The sequence below is a fragment of the Ornithodoros turicata genome, chromosome 9 (genome assembly GCF_037126465.1).
Source record: "Ornithodoros turicata isolate Travis chromosome 9, ASM3712646v1, whole genome shotgun sequence".
In the NCBI taxonomy this organism is placed as follows: Eukaryota; Metazoa; Arthropoda; class Arachnida; order Ixodida; family Argasidae; genus Ornithodoros; species Ornithodoros turicata.
This window is the reverse complement of record NC_088209.1, coordinates 27,563,048-27,577,026: the sequence shown is the minus strand read 5'-3', so window position 1 is coordinate 27,577,026 and position 13,979 is coordinate 27,563,048. Positions and strand designations below refer to the sequence as shown.

Here is a 13,979-nt window from a genome sequence, read left to right as displayed (position 1 = left end):
ATGTGGGACGTGGAGTATTCTGTGAAATCCCGTTAATTCGAACTTGAAAGGGACTGAAGACTTGTTCGAATCAAGCGGAGTTCGAACTAAAGGGAGCCGCTCCGAATGAGGGAGCGTTGTGGGAGCGTTGTGTCCGAATGAGTGAGTGTTGGCAGCGCATGCTAGCTACGTCGGAGACGCGTCATGGCTCACTGGGCCTTGCCACACGTTCCCGGTAATGCAACGGCGGAAATATACGAGGCTAGTTTCTTTCCGGAATGTTTATTTACAGACAGGCATCAAAACAGCTCAGGATAGAAAATAATTTTATACGCACTTGCGTTTGTTTCTTCAGCCGCGACTCTATGAACGTGTTTGCGATGTTAAGCCCACCCCAATCGCGAATCCAGCGAACGCCAATATCACCAGCCCAATTCGAGCAAATATCAAATTGCTGCCTTTTTCTTGGCTGTGTAGTCAACAGGAAGTCTTGATCCCTTCAAAATAGCGAGGCTTGCTTGCTTTGCAGACGACGCGTGAGCGACATCTTTCCACGGCGGTCCGTCTTTGAGCACGCCATTACGGTGATTCGTTCCTTACTCCTCTTTCATCTGGCAGAAGTATCACTTTTATGAGAAGTGGACTTATAAGTAAGTAAACTTAGTATTTAATAAGCGAAGGTGTCCCTGACACGCCGGTGCAAGGCTGGCGTTTCCGCATGCATAGCCGAGATGCGGCCCTGCAAATTGTTCGAATAAACCAGTGCGCACGTTCATATGTAGGACCCAGGCGTCAGTTCAAATTATCCGGAAGTTCGAATTAACCGGATTACACTATTTAAATCTGGGCCAGTCTGAACGAATGTTGAGGAGATTCCTGAGTAGTGTCCTCAACGCTGCTTGTGCGTAGAACACTGGCAGAGCTACTGAGGATGACAGTGAGGTATTTTCCTTAATGTTCGTGCAAGCGGGCCCTTCGTGTTCCGGTTGCCACCCTGTGTGCAATCTCTACGTACATCAATACTTGTGCGGACTTACCAGAAAAGAACAGAAGAAAATGAAACTGACAAAGTAGGCATAAGCAATGTTGCTGCCACAGGATTCCTTGTCCTTATCCTTCTTGCTGAGGGGATCGCATGGACGATCCTTGACGCAGGCCATCATAATAGCCTGCCACGCTTCTCCTGTGGCACACCTACATGGCCCAAACACGCAGCAACACACAAGGCACATAAAATATGGTTCCGCCATTGAAGGCACACACAGATGGAATGCCAAGGACAAAGCATGCCTTGTGCAAAACTAAGCTCGTTGTCATTTTGCCGCGCCATAAACATTCGCACAAATGGTGCATCTCGTGACAACCTCTTGTGTGCATTTATATCGATGATTACGGCTGGCATCAGGAAATTTTTTTAGCAAAAAATATTAGGCATAAATGTTTAAACTTTTGCATTATAGGCCAGCTACTCACTACTCCTCTGCAGTGTTTATGTTTTTGAGTTCCTATCTACAAGCTGGATACATTGATGTTACCCTGTTGACTGGAAGAAGCACTCTAAGCTGCACCAGAATGATGTCGAGAAAAAAAGAAAGAGCTTGTTATCTTCAGGAATGGCAATGTTAGGCAATCTACAGAGGCCCTTTCTCTTCCCCCCCCCCTCATAGTTTTTAATTTTCACCCACTGTAACTGCTTCTGTACAAAAATGGAGAAAGTTTTGTGTGGAGCATTTACTGAATGAATATTTAAGACTTCACCGTCTTCTGTCTCAGCACTTTGTCGCCAGAGCACATCAGCTAATTACTTTATAAAAATATGATAATATCATGGATGCTGAATATCCCCCAGTGCCTAATACACCTGCAAAGGCCTCATTATTCATCGCACAAAATATTTTCATTTGGATAATTAGACTAATATGCCCGATATATTGCAGTGAAGCAGTACTCATGCACTTCTCATCACAGCTAAAATGGCACCAGTTAATTCTAAAGCAAATCAGGGCAATGTATATTTATGTAAATTTTGTTTTTAAAAAATCTGAGGAAAGATGCTTTGCCCCTGACCCATCTTTCATTCATTCTGCGAAGGATCTATATCTGCTCTGACGTGGATGACAGCAAAGCAAAGCCAGGCAGAAATTGAGCCATAAATAAATGAAGTTTTGCACCAGTTTAATGTGTGCCATAACATAAATCATGTTGCATTATAGTACACTACAAAGCACAAGTTGCCACTAATGCCTTTGTTGTCAACCATGTCAGTAATGTTACAGTGACCTAGAATAACCTAAAATAATAATAATAATAATAAAGTTATTCTAGGTTACTGTAGTAGTATACATGGCATTTCCCAGTCATGTCTCGTTTACCACAATTTGTGTTATCCCAGTAGAGGCTTCCGGCACCAGTACTGATCATGTGCATGATATCTAGGGCTGGGAATTTTAGGCATTTGCCTATAAATGCCTATAAACACCTAAATGCGACACTTTCGGGGATGCCTGCCTTTTTATCGACACTATTGAATTGTAGCCTTTTTGAACATTTTTAGATGCCATAGCAGCCTTTTCCAGGGGTGACAGTGCCCTCAGTCTCATGCTAAGTGCTGCATTTTGCTTTTGGTTTCTGCGTGTTTGCCCCTTTTATTTTTTTTTTTCGTTTGGCTTCCCTTCAGTACCTTGGTTTGCTAGAAGGGGCTCATGTATATTTGATCAAAGGATTTGCCCTTGCTTGTCCTTTAGAGATCATCTGGGGCGGAAAACTAAAAGTATTATTGAATAGCTTCGTTCTAGGCGGCCTCAGCATTCATGCTGTTACGGTATAGCCTCTAACACATAACTGCACATTTTCGTAACACGTTCTGTAACACATTTTCCTGCATGGAGCATTCTGAAACAGTAACAAAGCCAAAGGACGTGCCTCTTTTTTGCATTTTATTGCCTATTTTAGTGTTTTTCAGGGCCTAAATGCCTGCCTATTTCTATCATTTTTAATGCCTATACTTCCGGGCCCTAAATTGATATCTTCACGAAAGTTTCCATATCTGAACATTTTTAGTAGAGGATGCAGTTGTTTGAGTGAACTAGACATGACTGTGACTACTCACGCTCTTGAGAGCAGAAAATACCCCCAATAGATTTTTTGCACTGAAACTCACAAGCTATATATGAAAGCAATGCGCATGCTGGAAGATGCGGTCTCATGTTTTGTGTAGCAGCATGAAGCGGATAGCACAGCAGTTCGTTACCACAGCGAATAAGCAACAGCGGCCAAATTAAATAGCATGTGACAGAAGCTCGGGGTGAAAAGTGATGGGGAGCTTTTGCGTGAAGAATGCAGACATGCTTTGTGCAGTTCACTGAGTCAGAGAGCAAAGGCAGCAAGGTGCAAAAGTGGCAGCGAGCATGCAGCGTCTTTGGGAAATCTATGTTATGTGTATGTGTTTATAAGATTTGGAAAGCGAAAAAAGCTAAACTGCTAAAGCACTTCATTGTCTAACAGCCTGCAGCCTTGAAACCGCCGCACAATGTTGCTGTGATACTGGCACAGGTAGTGTTTCTACAAGCACTGCTGAATGCAGCTGAAACTGCTTTCTAAGAGTTCTTAGTATGAAGTTTTATTATTTCTGTACTCCAAGTTCTGGGAGAGCAATTAAAATGAATTTTATAAGGAATATCCTCTCCAAACTATAATGTTACATACTCCACATTCAGCAAAGCACCTCTACCTCTACGCCTCGTTGCTAGTGATCAACAGGTGGGGGTGCTATGGAATTCAGGGACAATTGCATTGTCGCAGAAATAAATTGAGCTGCATGTTACGAAAATGCTGCAGAGCTCACTGGAATCTATTCCAAGTGCACACAAACAAGCTTTGTGGAAACAAGCTTTATGGATGAATAAATCTGAATTACATGAAGATTTCAGTTTTACTGACTAAAAATAAAACTCATATTATCTCTGCTTTAAAGATTATTGTTAAGGATTACAATTAGTAGTCTTCAGTGCTCATTATGTTCGCCAGCAATAATACCAGTCTTGTAACATTACAACACAAAGTAAAATAGTAGCTTCGTAATTTCAAGGCTGCAGGATACAAGCCTACATCTACTTTAGTACTAAAATGTTTTTATAAACTCCTTCTACGTACATATTTCAAATAACTGCTACGTAGGGAATTCTCTAAGATTTCTATCTCTAAAAAGATGGAAGTAACGGCTACAACTTGAAAGGATGCAAAAGGTAGACATGGGAAATCTACAGATACTGGCTACACTTTGGATACATCTACCAAGGATTTCTATCTGTACAGGGATGAAGAAAATAAACATCCTTCTTCCTCCAATCACCGTTCAACGTTCCAAGTCCTTCTAAAGTGGCTCAAAGGGATAGACCAAGACACGCATTTCAGTAAAAGCTCAAAGAATGAAGTGCGAAAGATGATTATGATGCTGAACTCGTCTCGAGAGTATCGTGCTTGACCGCTGAATAACTTATCGCAGCGCTTAAGGAGAATGGTGTGCCGACTCTAGTGGTGACATGAGGTACCAATCACAGTACTATGCGGCACCAGTATTTGCAGTGACTGCAGTGTCTTGTTTTGGTTGTGGTGTTTGACATTACTTGCGACTCTGCGCCGTGCATCATCGACTAAACCAACATCTTCAAATTTGAACGCTGCTGAGGTTGAGTATCAAGTATTACATTCTGACAGTACACCACAGTGCACCAACCACATATTTTACTAATACTATGAAGCTTTTTATAGCACTAGTCACTTCTGTGTTGCTGGTTAAAATAGTTAGATTTTCTGGAATAGGGGCCCTCATTATTTCAGCAATGTTTTCAATCACCCAGCTTTATTAGGTCGATCGTACCCTACAATACCGATAACTGCCAAAAAGCTGGCGAGCAGCTGCTGAACAAGAACATAACCCCAGTGTTTCCTTCTTTGAAGCCTGCATGTCTACATAAACCTAATATTGAAAACATTTCAGTGTAGAACTGCTGCAGAAATTTGGAACTGAAACTGCTGAAAACCACAACTATCTGTCTGAGCTTTGCATGTGTCTGGCCTTTTATCCTGCATGGTTTTGCCATTGACACTATTTTATCCGACAGTTGTGTGGACACATGGCAACAGCATGTGTATGTGTCACAAATACAATTTGTTCTTGAGAGAGGGCAGCTTTTGCAAGTTGAACACACCATTCCCCTTGGTTACGACAGCGACGTTGTCGGTAAACGCGCAATGCGTTTTACCAGGTGCGCCAGTAGTGTGTTCATAGTACTGGGTGTTCGTAAGAAAGAGAAATGAAAGTGGCAAGCAGAGAGTATCTTAGCATGTGATAAAAAAACAAAGAAAAAAACAAAGGGATAGCAGGAATAAAGCAGAACAACATGTTATTTTGTTCTGTTTCGTTCTGATTCCAAGCTTTGTTCTGAGCAACTTGCCTGAAGAGGAGCATAAGACCTTGAAAGAAAGTTCGGAAGTTATTGTGCCGTGATATCTGAGTATCTGATGACAGCTTAATATTTCCGAAGACCTATGCAGAGAAAAAATGTCGAGGAAGAAGGAAAAAGAAGGGGTGGAAACAAATGAAGTTGCACAGCAGGAAAGGATGCACTACGAAGAGAAGGCATCGTCCGGTAGTGACCACAGATGCATCGATTTGAAAGCTAAACTCTTGGCCAATTCTGCCTAATTTTCTTTTGTGGTACACGTCAAGAATGTCTCCTTTTTTTCGTATATGTGGGAGGTGCGGTACATAAATGTTCAGTTTGTACAAATATTAGGAGGCATGATACTTGTGAGCTCTGTACCACCTAGTTAAAAAGTAGAAACGTAAAAGAAACGTTGAGTATCCCTTCTAATGTCCTGCGTAGTAAACGAGGGAAAAGGCAAAATTGTTAGCTGCCAGTTTAATATGTAGCAGGAAGTTCATACAGTAAAAATGAAATTTCAACTGTTACAAGTGCTTTTCCAACAGATGTACAGTGTCTCTATTTCTAAAATATCTTTATGATGCTCAACAGTTGGCAACAGCACTAATGAAGATGCACTGAACATAAAAAAGCGACTAAATTATGACACGTCTTTGGTTACCTACCTACTGTGTGAGTGACAGTTAGATCCCAAATTCACAATAAAAATGCTCTATGCAATTTACATGATAAGCATTGTGGTCACTACGAGACCTGATGCCAGACAAATGAAAAAAAAAGATTAATCTGCAAGTGGACTACTTGCTGTAAAGTTCTACTGAGAGCACTATATACCTACCTTCACACATGTAAACACCAGGGCCGCAAGATAAATCATGTTGCTAATGTGGTCTCCTTATGCACTATTTATAGTCAGACCACATTAAATGAATAAATGCGTTTTGCGTGCAGGATGTAGACTTTAGTAATAATAATCTATCTTTAATCTGTGCAAAGTAAATTGAATTCTAACCATATTCAAAGTTAAGATCAAGGAATGTAGTGTTTGTACTTTGACTTTTTTTTTTTCTCTATCTGATGCACAGGTCGGCAGGTGAAACAGGAGGCTCATGCACAAGATTTGTTAAAATACAATTGCACTATAGTTTTAACCAGATCGAATGATGTTTTTGGTGTCAATATTTGGGTTTGTTCCAGACATGTCCTGATTTACCTAAATGTGGGATCCTGACACAGATGAGGACAATCACTTGGTCTAATGAGTATCATCAGATATAATGCTTGGGTAAACATTAAAAAAAAAAGAGAAAGTGAAAGAATGCAACCCTGGTGAACATATCTTGCTTTGGAGCAACATACTTGCTACATACTTCACCACTAGGAGGCAGTGTAGACACTGAATAGAGGACTATGAGGGACACCAAGGGTCTACCTAGCAGCTATTTACCTAGCGGTATCTACACATGTCTACCCGTGCCAGCAGCCAGAGAGGAAGAGTAGCTTCTAGCAGCTCCTCCAAATCATCTACAGCTCAGGAGAACGTTGAACAGTCAAGGAGCATTTGGTGCTCAGTAAAGGCTATAACTATATGCCACCTAGATAGCGCATGCCTGGTGCAACACAGTTAACATAGACGAGCTTGGGTGTCTGAACAGAAATTTTATTGTGTGCAGTTACTGGAAGAAATATCCTCTGTTTCACACCTTGGTGCAATGATTCACATCATGAAACATACCTGATTATACAGTCAATCCGCTTACAGTAAACACTCTGCAAGTGACTGTCCAAAAATACACAAAAGGCTTATCTCTTCATACCAATAGCCTAACTTTAGAGATTCCTTGATGATGACCTTCAGACATCCTTTTGCACTTTTTTTTTAAGCTTAGTAATTTGTGCTTTATGGTTGACAACAAAAAAGTACAATAAAACAGAGATAGTGTATAACTTCAATATTGTCGTAAAGCAAAGGAACTTGTAAAAATATATTATTTCTTGCATCTGCAAAAGTGCTATATTTTGTCGATACCTTGTACTTGTGCAATTACAAAGGCAGACTTGCTCCTTCTAGCAGATCATTAAACCAGTTTGGGCACTGCCAACCAATTGGTTAGTGTAATCAATGCATGCCATTAGCAAAGGTTATGGTGTTTTTCTCTTTAATTGGAACGCTGGAGACCCTTCTGCTGGTCTATGCACGCTCATGTTCATACGTGGCTCATAAGCAGGATTGACAGTGGTGAATTTTCTTCCAACCTTAATTTTTTGCTGTATGCATTGATGACTCTGTGGAAAATGGGAGCAAGAGACAGTTGCTGGACTAAAGTGAGTTGATCGTTGTTACAGCTCTAGCACTACTACATGTATGAAATATTTTTGTGGTCTACCGCTATCACTAACCAAATCGTGTGGCAGTTATTTCTGTGCCAAGTGCACTTTCCTGTAAAACGACTTTTTGTGGATACACAGCTCACATGGTTTGAAATCTTCTAACGGACCACAAGCACGTCTTTGTTGCCTGTGTGGCATTCCGAGGCAATCTTATAGGTGGCAGTACAGGTCACCACTAATATGTATCACTAGGTGACCCCCGTGCAACAGCTGGCGACACCCCACTCACCTAAACAACAGTATTAAGGACTGAAAGAATGACTGAAAGTTGTTGTGGCGATTGAGTTCTGTGTCGGGGTCAAACCTGATATTTCCAAAAACCTGAGCGTGTGAAAGTGAACAGAGACACAGGACTTGAGCAGTGGAACTTGAGACAAATTGAAGATCAGCTGAGGAATGTTACACATGAAAATTTAGAAAGAGACATATTGAGTGACTCAGTCACAAACAAAGCTTTTGAAAGAGGCTGGTTGTTCATCAAACATACGTTGTTTGCGTTAACATTATCCGTGTTTGGTTATAGAAACCAGATGCTGAAACAGTTATCTTTTATGGAAAGAATGGAGACAAAGCGGACAGGCTGGTGGTACTGAACATCTACACTTAGAACCCTGAGAAGAACCATCAGACCGTTTTCCCTGCCAAAGAAATGTCGTTTATGAGATTCTTTTGGCCCGTGGGTTTCGGTATGTACAGGGTTAGTCTCGCAAACGTTACGTATTTTGATCGCATCGTAAAAATAGAAGACGGGGCAACACCAAACTTTGCAGACTGGTAGCCATTTGTCTGAAGTTTTGTTGGAATTTTTTCTGAGCATTATGGTCCTGTACAAGAAAAATTAAAAATCGAGCAAGATTTCACTCTATGCATTTTCTATGGCCTATCTCACTGAAAAGCCGCCATTTTCTGCTGTGTGCGCTTCGTTTTCATTTCACCACACACAGGTGGCATCAGCATAGAGAACAAGACTGGAACAAGAGAATTGGTGCATAACGTCAGAATCGGCATGTCACACTGTTGTAGGCAGCGCCACCTGTGTGAAGTGATGTGAACGTGAAGCAGACACATGAAAAACTGGCGGTGTTTGTGGGGGATAGTCCATTGAAAACGCATGGAGCGAGATTTTGATTTATTTTTAATTTTCTGCCTACATGACAATAGTGCTTACAAAAAATTAGAACGAAACTTCAGATAAATGGCTATCAGTCTGCAGAGTTTCGCATGGGTCAAACCTAGTCTTCTATTTTTACAGTGCGATCGAAATGTGTGACGTTTGCTAGAATAACCCTGTAGGTCACATACTGCGCTGTCTAAGTGAAAGGCTTAGAATACACACGTGGCTAACGTGGCCAAGTCTGCCTCTAAGAAGTAGTGAAGCATTTGCAGAAATGTAGCAACAAACGACTTCAGAAAATCCCAAAGAGCTTAGTGCCGCTTAACTATGGGAACATAGCTGGTAACAAAGGAGGAGAAGGTCTCCAAGCTGTTTCAATTCCCTCTCTCTCGGCCGATTGTCCAGTAATCCAGTAATCTCCCAGGATGCAATGCGTGCGCAAAGAGCACTGGGATTTTCTGAAATCGTCTATTGTGTTCCTTCTTGGAATATGATCGCTGTTGTAAAGACGGAGCCGGATGACTTGGGACAGATTTTAAGGGCCCAAAAAGATTTGCACGTCTGGCAGTGTCATCAGCAACGCATCTCTTGCCTTTCCTAAACATGTGCAGGATTTTCTATCCCGTTCCCCAGTCCCGCGTCAGTGAAACTGTCTGTTGTAATAAACTTTCAGCCGCGTTTGTGCTGTGTGCGTCTTCTTTCCCTTCAGTCTCAGGGTTCTAAGTTTAGTAGAACTAGAGCTTGAATGCAAAGTTTTGCAGCATATGTTGAAAATAGAAGGAAGTACGTAGTAGTCTTGAAACATTGAAGACAAGAAATTGTGCTGTGCAAATTTTGAACTTCGATTACTACTGCACAAGAGTAAGCATTAAGAAGCACCAGTAGCTTCAAGTATTGTATAAACGTGACATGTGAAGAACTTACTTGCATTCCGATTATGGCATATATAAAAAACAGCATGGCGATGAGCAAACAAACATAGGGCAATGCCTGCGAAAGAAAATAAGAGATAGCATCAGAGCACCATAAGAGATACCGGCTAGCCGCCATCCTCTCAGTTATGTGGTATAAATGGTTGGACAAAATTTTTGGCACATATTCAAACACAAATGTCATTATTTCACGACTGGTAATCGCAAGTACATTTGACTTTAAGGACTTTAAAGTTTTTGTCAATGGACAAAATTTCTATGTTGCCCAGTAAACACACAATTAAAATTGCAGGCTGTCAGCACAGCTCAGTAAACATGCTGCAGGACAGCTGTTCCACACTTGCATGCTACTGAAGCTATGCTACTGAAACTAACATATCAACTGCACTAAATACTATGGAAACTTGGAGTGTGAGATAAAAAAAGAGGTACTGTCAGCAACTTTGCAGACATATTGTACCGTTTGGCTGTTATGACCCACAGACTGATGCCATCCAGTACCTTGGTACCAAATAACTATCATGTCTTTCCAAGCATTGTTACTTGAACTTCCTTAATATCCTGGTACATCTTTGAATGAATGAATTTTGTAGTTCTATGTTTGAGAGTTGAGAAAGTTTTATATAAAATCCTTACTTTGAAAGACTGAATGAAGGTCCACAGCAGAATACGTATGGTATATCCCTGCCTCAAAAGCTTGATGAGACGGGCAGCCCGAAAAAGCCGCAAAAATCCAACATTGAAGAAGGAGAGCTGCAGAGTATGCTTGCGTTAGCAAATAGGAAGCACCAAATGCTGAACATCCATTCTACATTTTTCAGCGCTACAAAATGTAAATGAGGACCTCACACACAAAAAAGGAACTAATTGTAATACGTGTAACATACTCGTAAAATAAAAGTTGGAACTATAATGTGCCACCTACCACCACTGTAAGCACATAAACAAAATACTGCAAACTTTAATCGGAATAAATAGCTAAATACTATGGAACACAGGCAAGAAAACACACGGTCCACTGTTTTGCTGCACTGAGTTTGGGTTCAATCCGGTGACATCACATTATTTAGAACACAGTCACTGTCTGTTGCATTGTCTATGTCTACAGCATTTTTCTGATGACTCCCCCTTAAGGAAATGAGCATGTTAATGAGCTGTGTTTCTGTTGTTTTTGGCAGCAAGTAGGAGGGCAGTACAGGGGCAATAAAAACCCTAGAGCACAGGAAAGCGTTGCGGTTTTGACTCTAGCGGATTAGACTCCTCTACAACTTTGCAATTGCGTGGTCAACCTATTTTCACTGATTATGATTAATTATGAAAGTTAATGAATGGCTGCACTAATTACTGATACACCTCCACCTTTGGGTAGGCCCCATCAGGAATAGATATATGCAACGACCTTTCCGAAAGAAAAACAAATTGCGAATTTAATAACATACCCTGCATTGTTACCAATAACAGCAACAAGTTTGCCACTGGTTACAAAAATGCCACACATTAGGTCCAACGTATGAGGAGTATGTGCAGCTGATAGGATGATGTCCATGTAGGATCAGATTTTTACTGGAGCAATCGTCAAGATAGGGAAATTCTTTGAGATTGCTCCTTTTTTTTTTTCCTTTGAACGAAATTGCTGTACACACTAGGTATCCCAACTACAAAATACTCACATTTATAGCCATGAGTAGTGCTTATTATTATTATTAGTACTTTTATTATTGGGAAACCAAGGAAATTTTTGCTCCTTATCACTTTGAGCACCCATCTGAGCCGTAAGACGTTACGTACGTCATAAGAACCACCGTACTTCCCTTGACAACTTCACTGTTTTTGTTACCATTTAAATTGCAATGCAGGAACCATCTATGTTGTGATGCCAATGTGAGAACAATGACCGTGTCCCACGTATAATGAGAATGGCTATTTTTTAACTTTCACGTTTGCCGTGAGGTGGCCGGAATATGCAGAACAACACAGCTCATACCATAACTCTAGAAACAGGCCCCCCTAACCATGATCCTAATTGTCAACATAGTGAACCCTGAGGACGAACCTGGAAAGAAATGACATGAGGAGTTCGCTCAAAGCTCTCTCATGGCCCACTATGTGACCATCTACTAGCTTTCCTGCATCACCACTGCTCTACTCAATTAACTACACTAACTATACACGAACAAGACAGGTAGCTTTGTACAGACAGAGAAAGTCTACAAGGCTGTACGCAGCTCCTAGGGTAAATTGGTCAGCTATGGACTAAGTCACAGGCTGTTCCAACTCTGGGAAGGAGGCAAACACACTCAATGCAATAGACGTGCCACAAACAAATGCCACAAACAAACAAGCAAGGAAGCAGAAATGGTACAGTAATTCTCACCATGGCGGCCTTGAAAATGCCAGTTAAAATGCAAAGAAAGGTGCCGCTTATATAACATGGTGCATATGCAAATAGAGCCACCACTGTGTCGATGTAGAGTGTACAGGGCATGCCACAAGGTCGCTGACATGCATTTTCCATGCTGTGCTGCCTTTATAATTGGTTTTGCATTCAGAGTGAGTGCCTTATGCAAAACAAAAAAAGGAGGATTGTTGCTGAAATTTGATCTATGCTTTTGTATGCATACGTGTACATTGCAGCTATTTTTTTGCAATTCTTCCTCGCTTCTTGAGATTTTCTAACCTCACACCTGAGAGGTATCTGCCATTTTCAGTTAGTGAATGTGAATGGAAGTTGCACCAAAGAACTTCAAAAGAAAAATTGCTAGTGATTTATTACTTTATGCGCTTGAGTTCACATTCTTTTTATCGGGAAAGATAAAGTAGTTGATAATGTAAGTAATACCAGCAAAGTAAAATGTTACTGATTTCTTACTTCGTGCTCATGAGTTCACAATTTATATGAGGAAAGGCAAAGTATTATGAACCAGACAGTTGAAGGTGACTACCTAATTAATTTAAGACAACTGCAGACTCTGTGGGAACTCATTAATTGTTTGTGCACGAGTGATGCACCACATTTTGAGTTGCAGGTCATGAATCAACAAGGTTTGTCAGTATCAAAACAATCTTAAAAGACACAATTTAATGGTTTCATATTCACAAACAATTTATTAATATTAATAATAATAATTGGGTGTTTACGTCGCAAGACAACTGAGACAAACAATTTATGGAAAAAAAAAAGTTTGATTATTTGTTACAGAAGGGGTAGATGGGTGACACCACCATTAAAATAAAACGCGCAGCTCTGGTTTCAACATTTCCCTTCACTGGACACGTCAAGCCAATTTCAGCTTTTCTAAAATATATATATATTATTGTCACAGCACAAGAACAACATGTCATCGATCTTGTGGTACTCCTGTTAACTGTTAAGAAAGCTGTTCAACTGCCATGCGATAACTGTGAAGGGAAAAGCAAGAATTTGACTTGCACGTTGTGGGGTTGAGCAGCCCAATTCTGGATTGATTGGAGTAACGCTCTTGAACTGAGGTACCAGAAATGGAAACAGTAACCTAGACATAACGCGCAGCAATGGGGTAAGGAAGCATGTAACAGAAAATGTACTAGGTTTTGTAAATTGCCATGACTTAGATTGCCCAAGTTTAGCGTAAGATTCCAAACAGTGCCGGGGCCCCCTTGCATGGACGTCGAGGAAACTTGTCAGTGCCATCCTCAGTAGGTTTGACAGTGCTCTATGCACAAGCAGCATTGAAGACAGCAGCGCGAGCCTGAAGCACTACCAAAGCTACTGAGGACAAAGCAGGGCCCAGTTCATCACCTGCGCACCAAAAAGTGATCGCTTTGGAAATAGTCATTAATGCTTGTGCATAGGGAGATCACAAAAATAAGACACTGTGCTGTAGTGTCACTCTCAGAACTCTACTGCTCAAGGGTGCAGTAATGCCAAGCAAGGAATAGCTTTGTTGAAAGGGAATATGGGTTCCAAAGGGAATATGCAGCACCCCATCCAGTAATGTCTACAGACACAAAACGCAGAACAGTACAACAGCTTTCTTAACTTCTGCAAGGGAGCATCTTGTGTAACATTCTTCTGAGGAATGGGTAAATAACATGCAGAGCCTGAGGTGGGGTCCAATTTCTAGTCTAACACAATTT

At 41.0% G+C, this 13,979-nt stretch overlaps 1 protein-coding gene and 1 long non-coding RNA gene across 15 annotated transcripts in view; one reads left to right on the top strand and one right to left on the bottom strand.

Moving 5' to 3' along the window:
* The window catches only part of LOC135368485 (voltage-dependent calcium channel type A subunit alpha-1-like), a 96,747-nt gene that overhangs the window by 27,639 nt on the left and 55,129 nt on the right, over positions 1-13,979 (bottom strand). For all 7 annotated transcript variants that reach the window (XM_064601815.1, XM_064601819.1, XM_064601818.1 and 4 more), the window contains 4 exons: positions 10,500-10,616; positions 9,856-9,921; positions 5,436-5,527; positions 1,017-1,173 (listed from right to left, as the gene is read on the bottom strand). In XM_064601815.1, the coding sequence (XP_064457885.1) occupies positions 1,017-1,173; positions 5,436-5,527; positions 9,856-9,921; positions 10,500-10,616 (432 nt within the window). The remainder of the gene's footprint in view (positions 1-1,016; positions 1,174-5,435; positions 5,528-9,855; positions 9,922-10,499; positions 10,617-13,979) is intronic.
* Positions 1-13,979, top strand: part of LOC135368489 (uncharacterized) — an 81,365-nt gene that overhangs the window by 28,401 nt on the left and 38,985 nt on the right. The window lies entirely within an intron of this gene.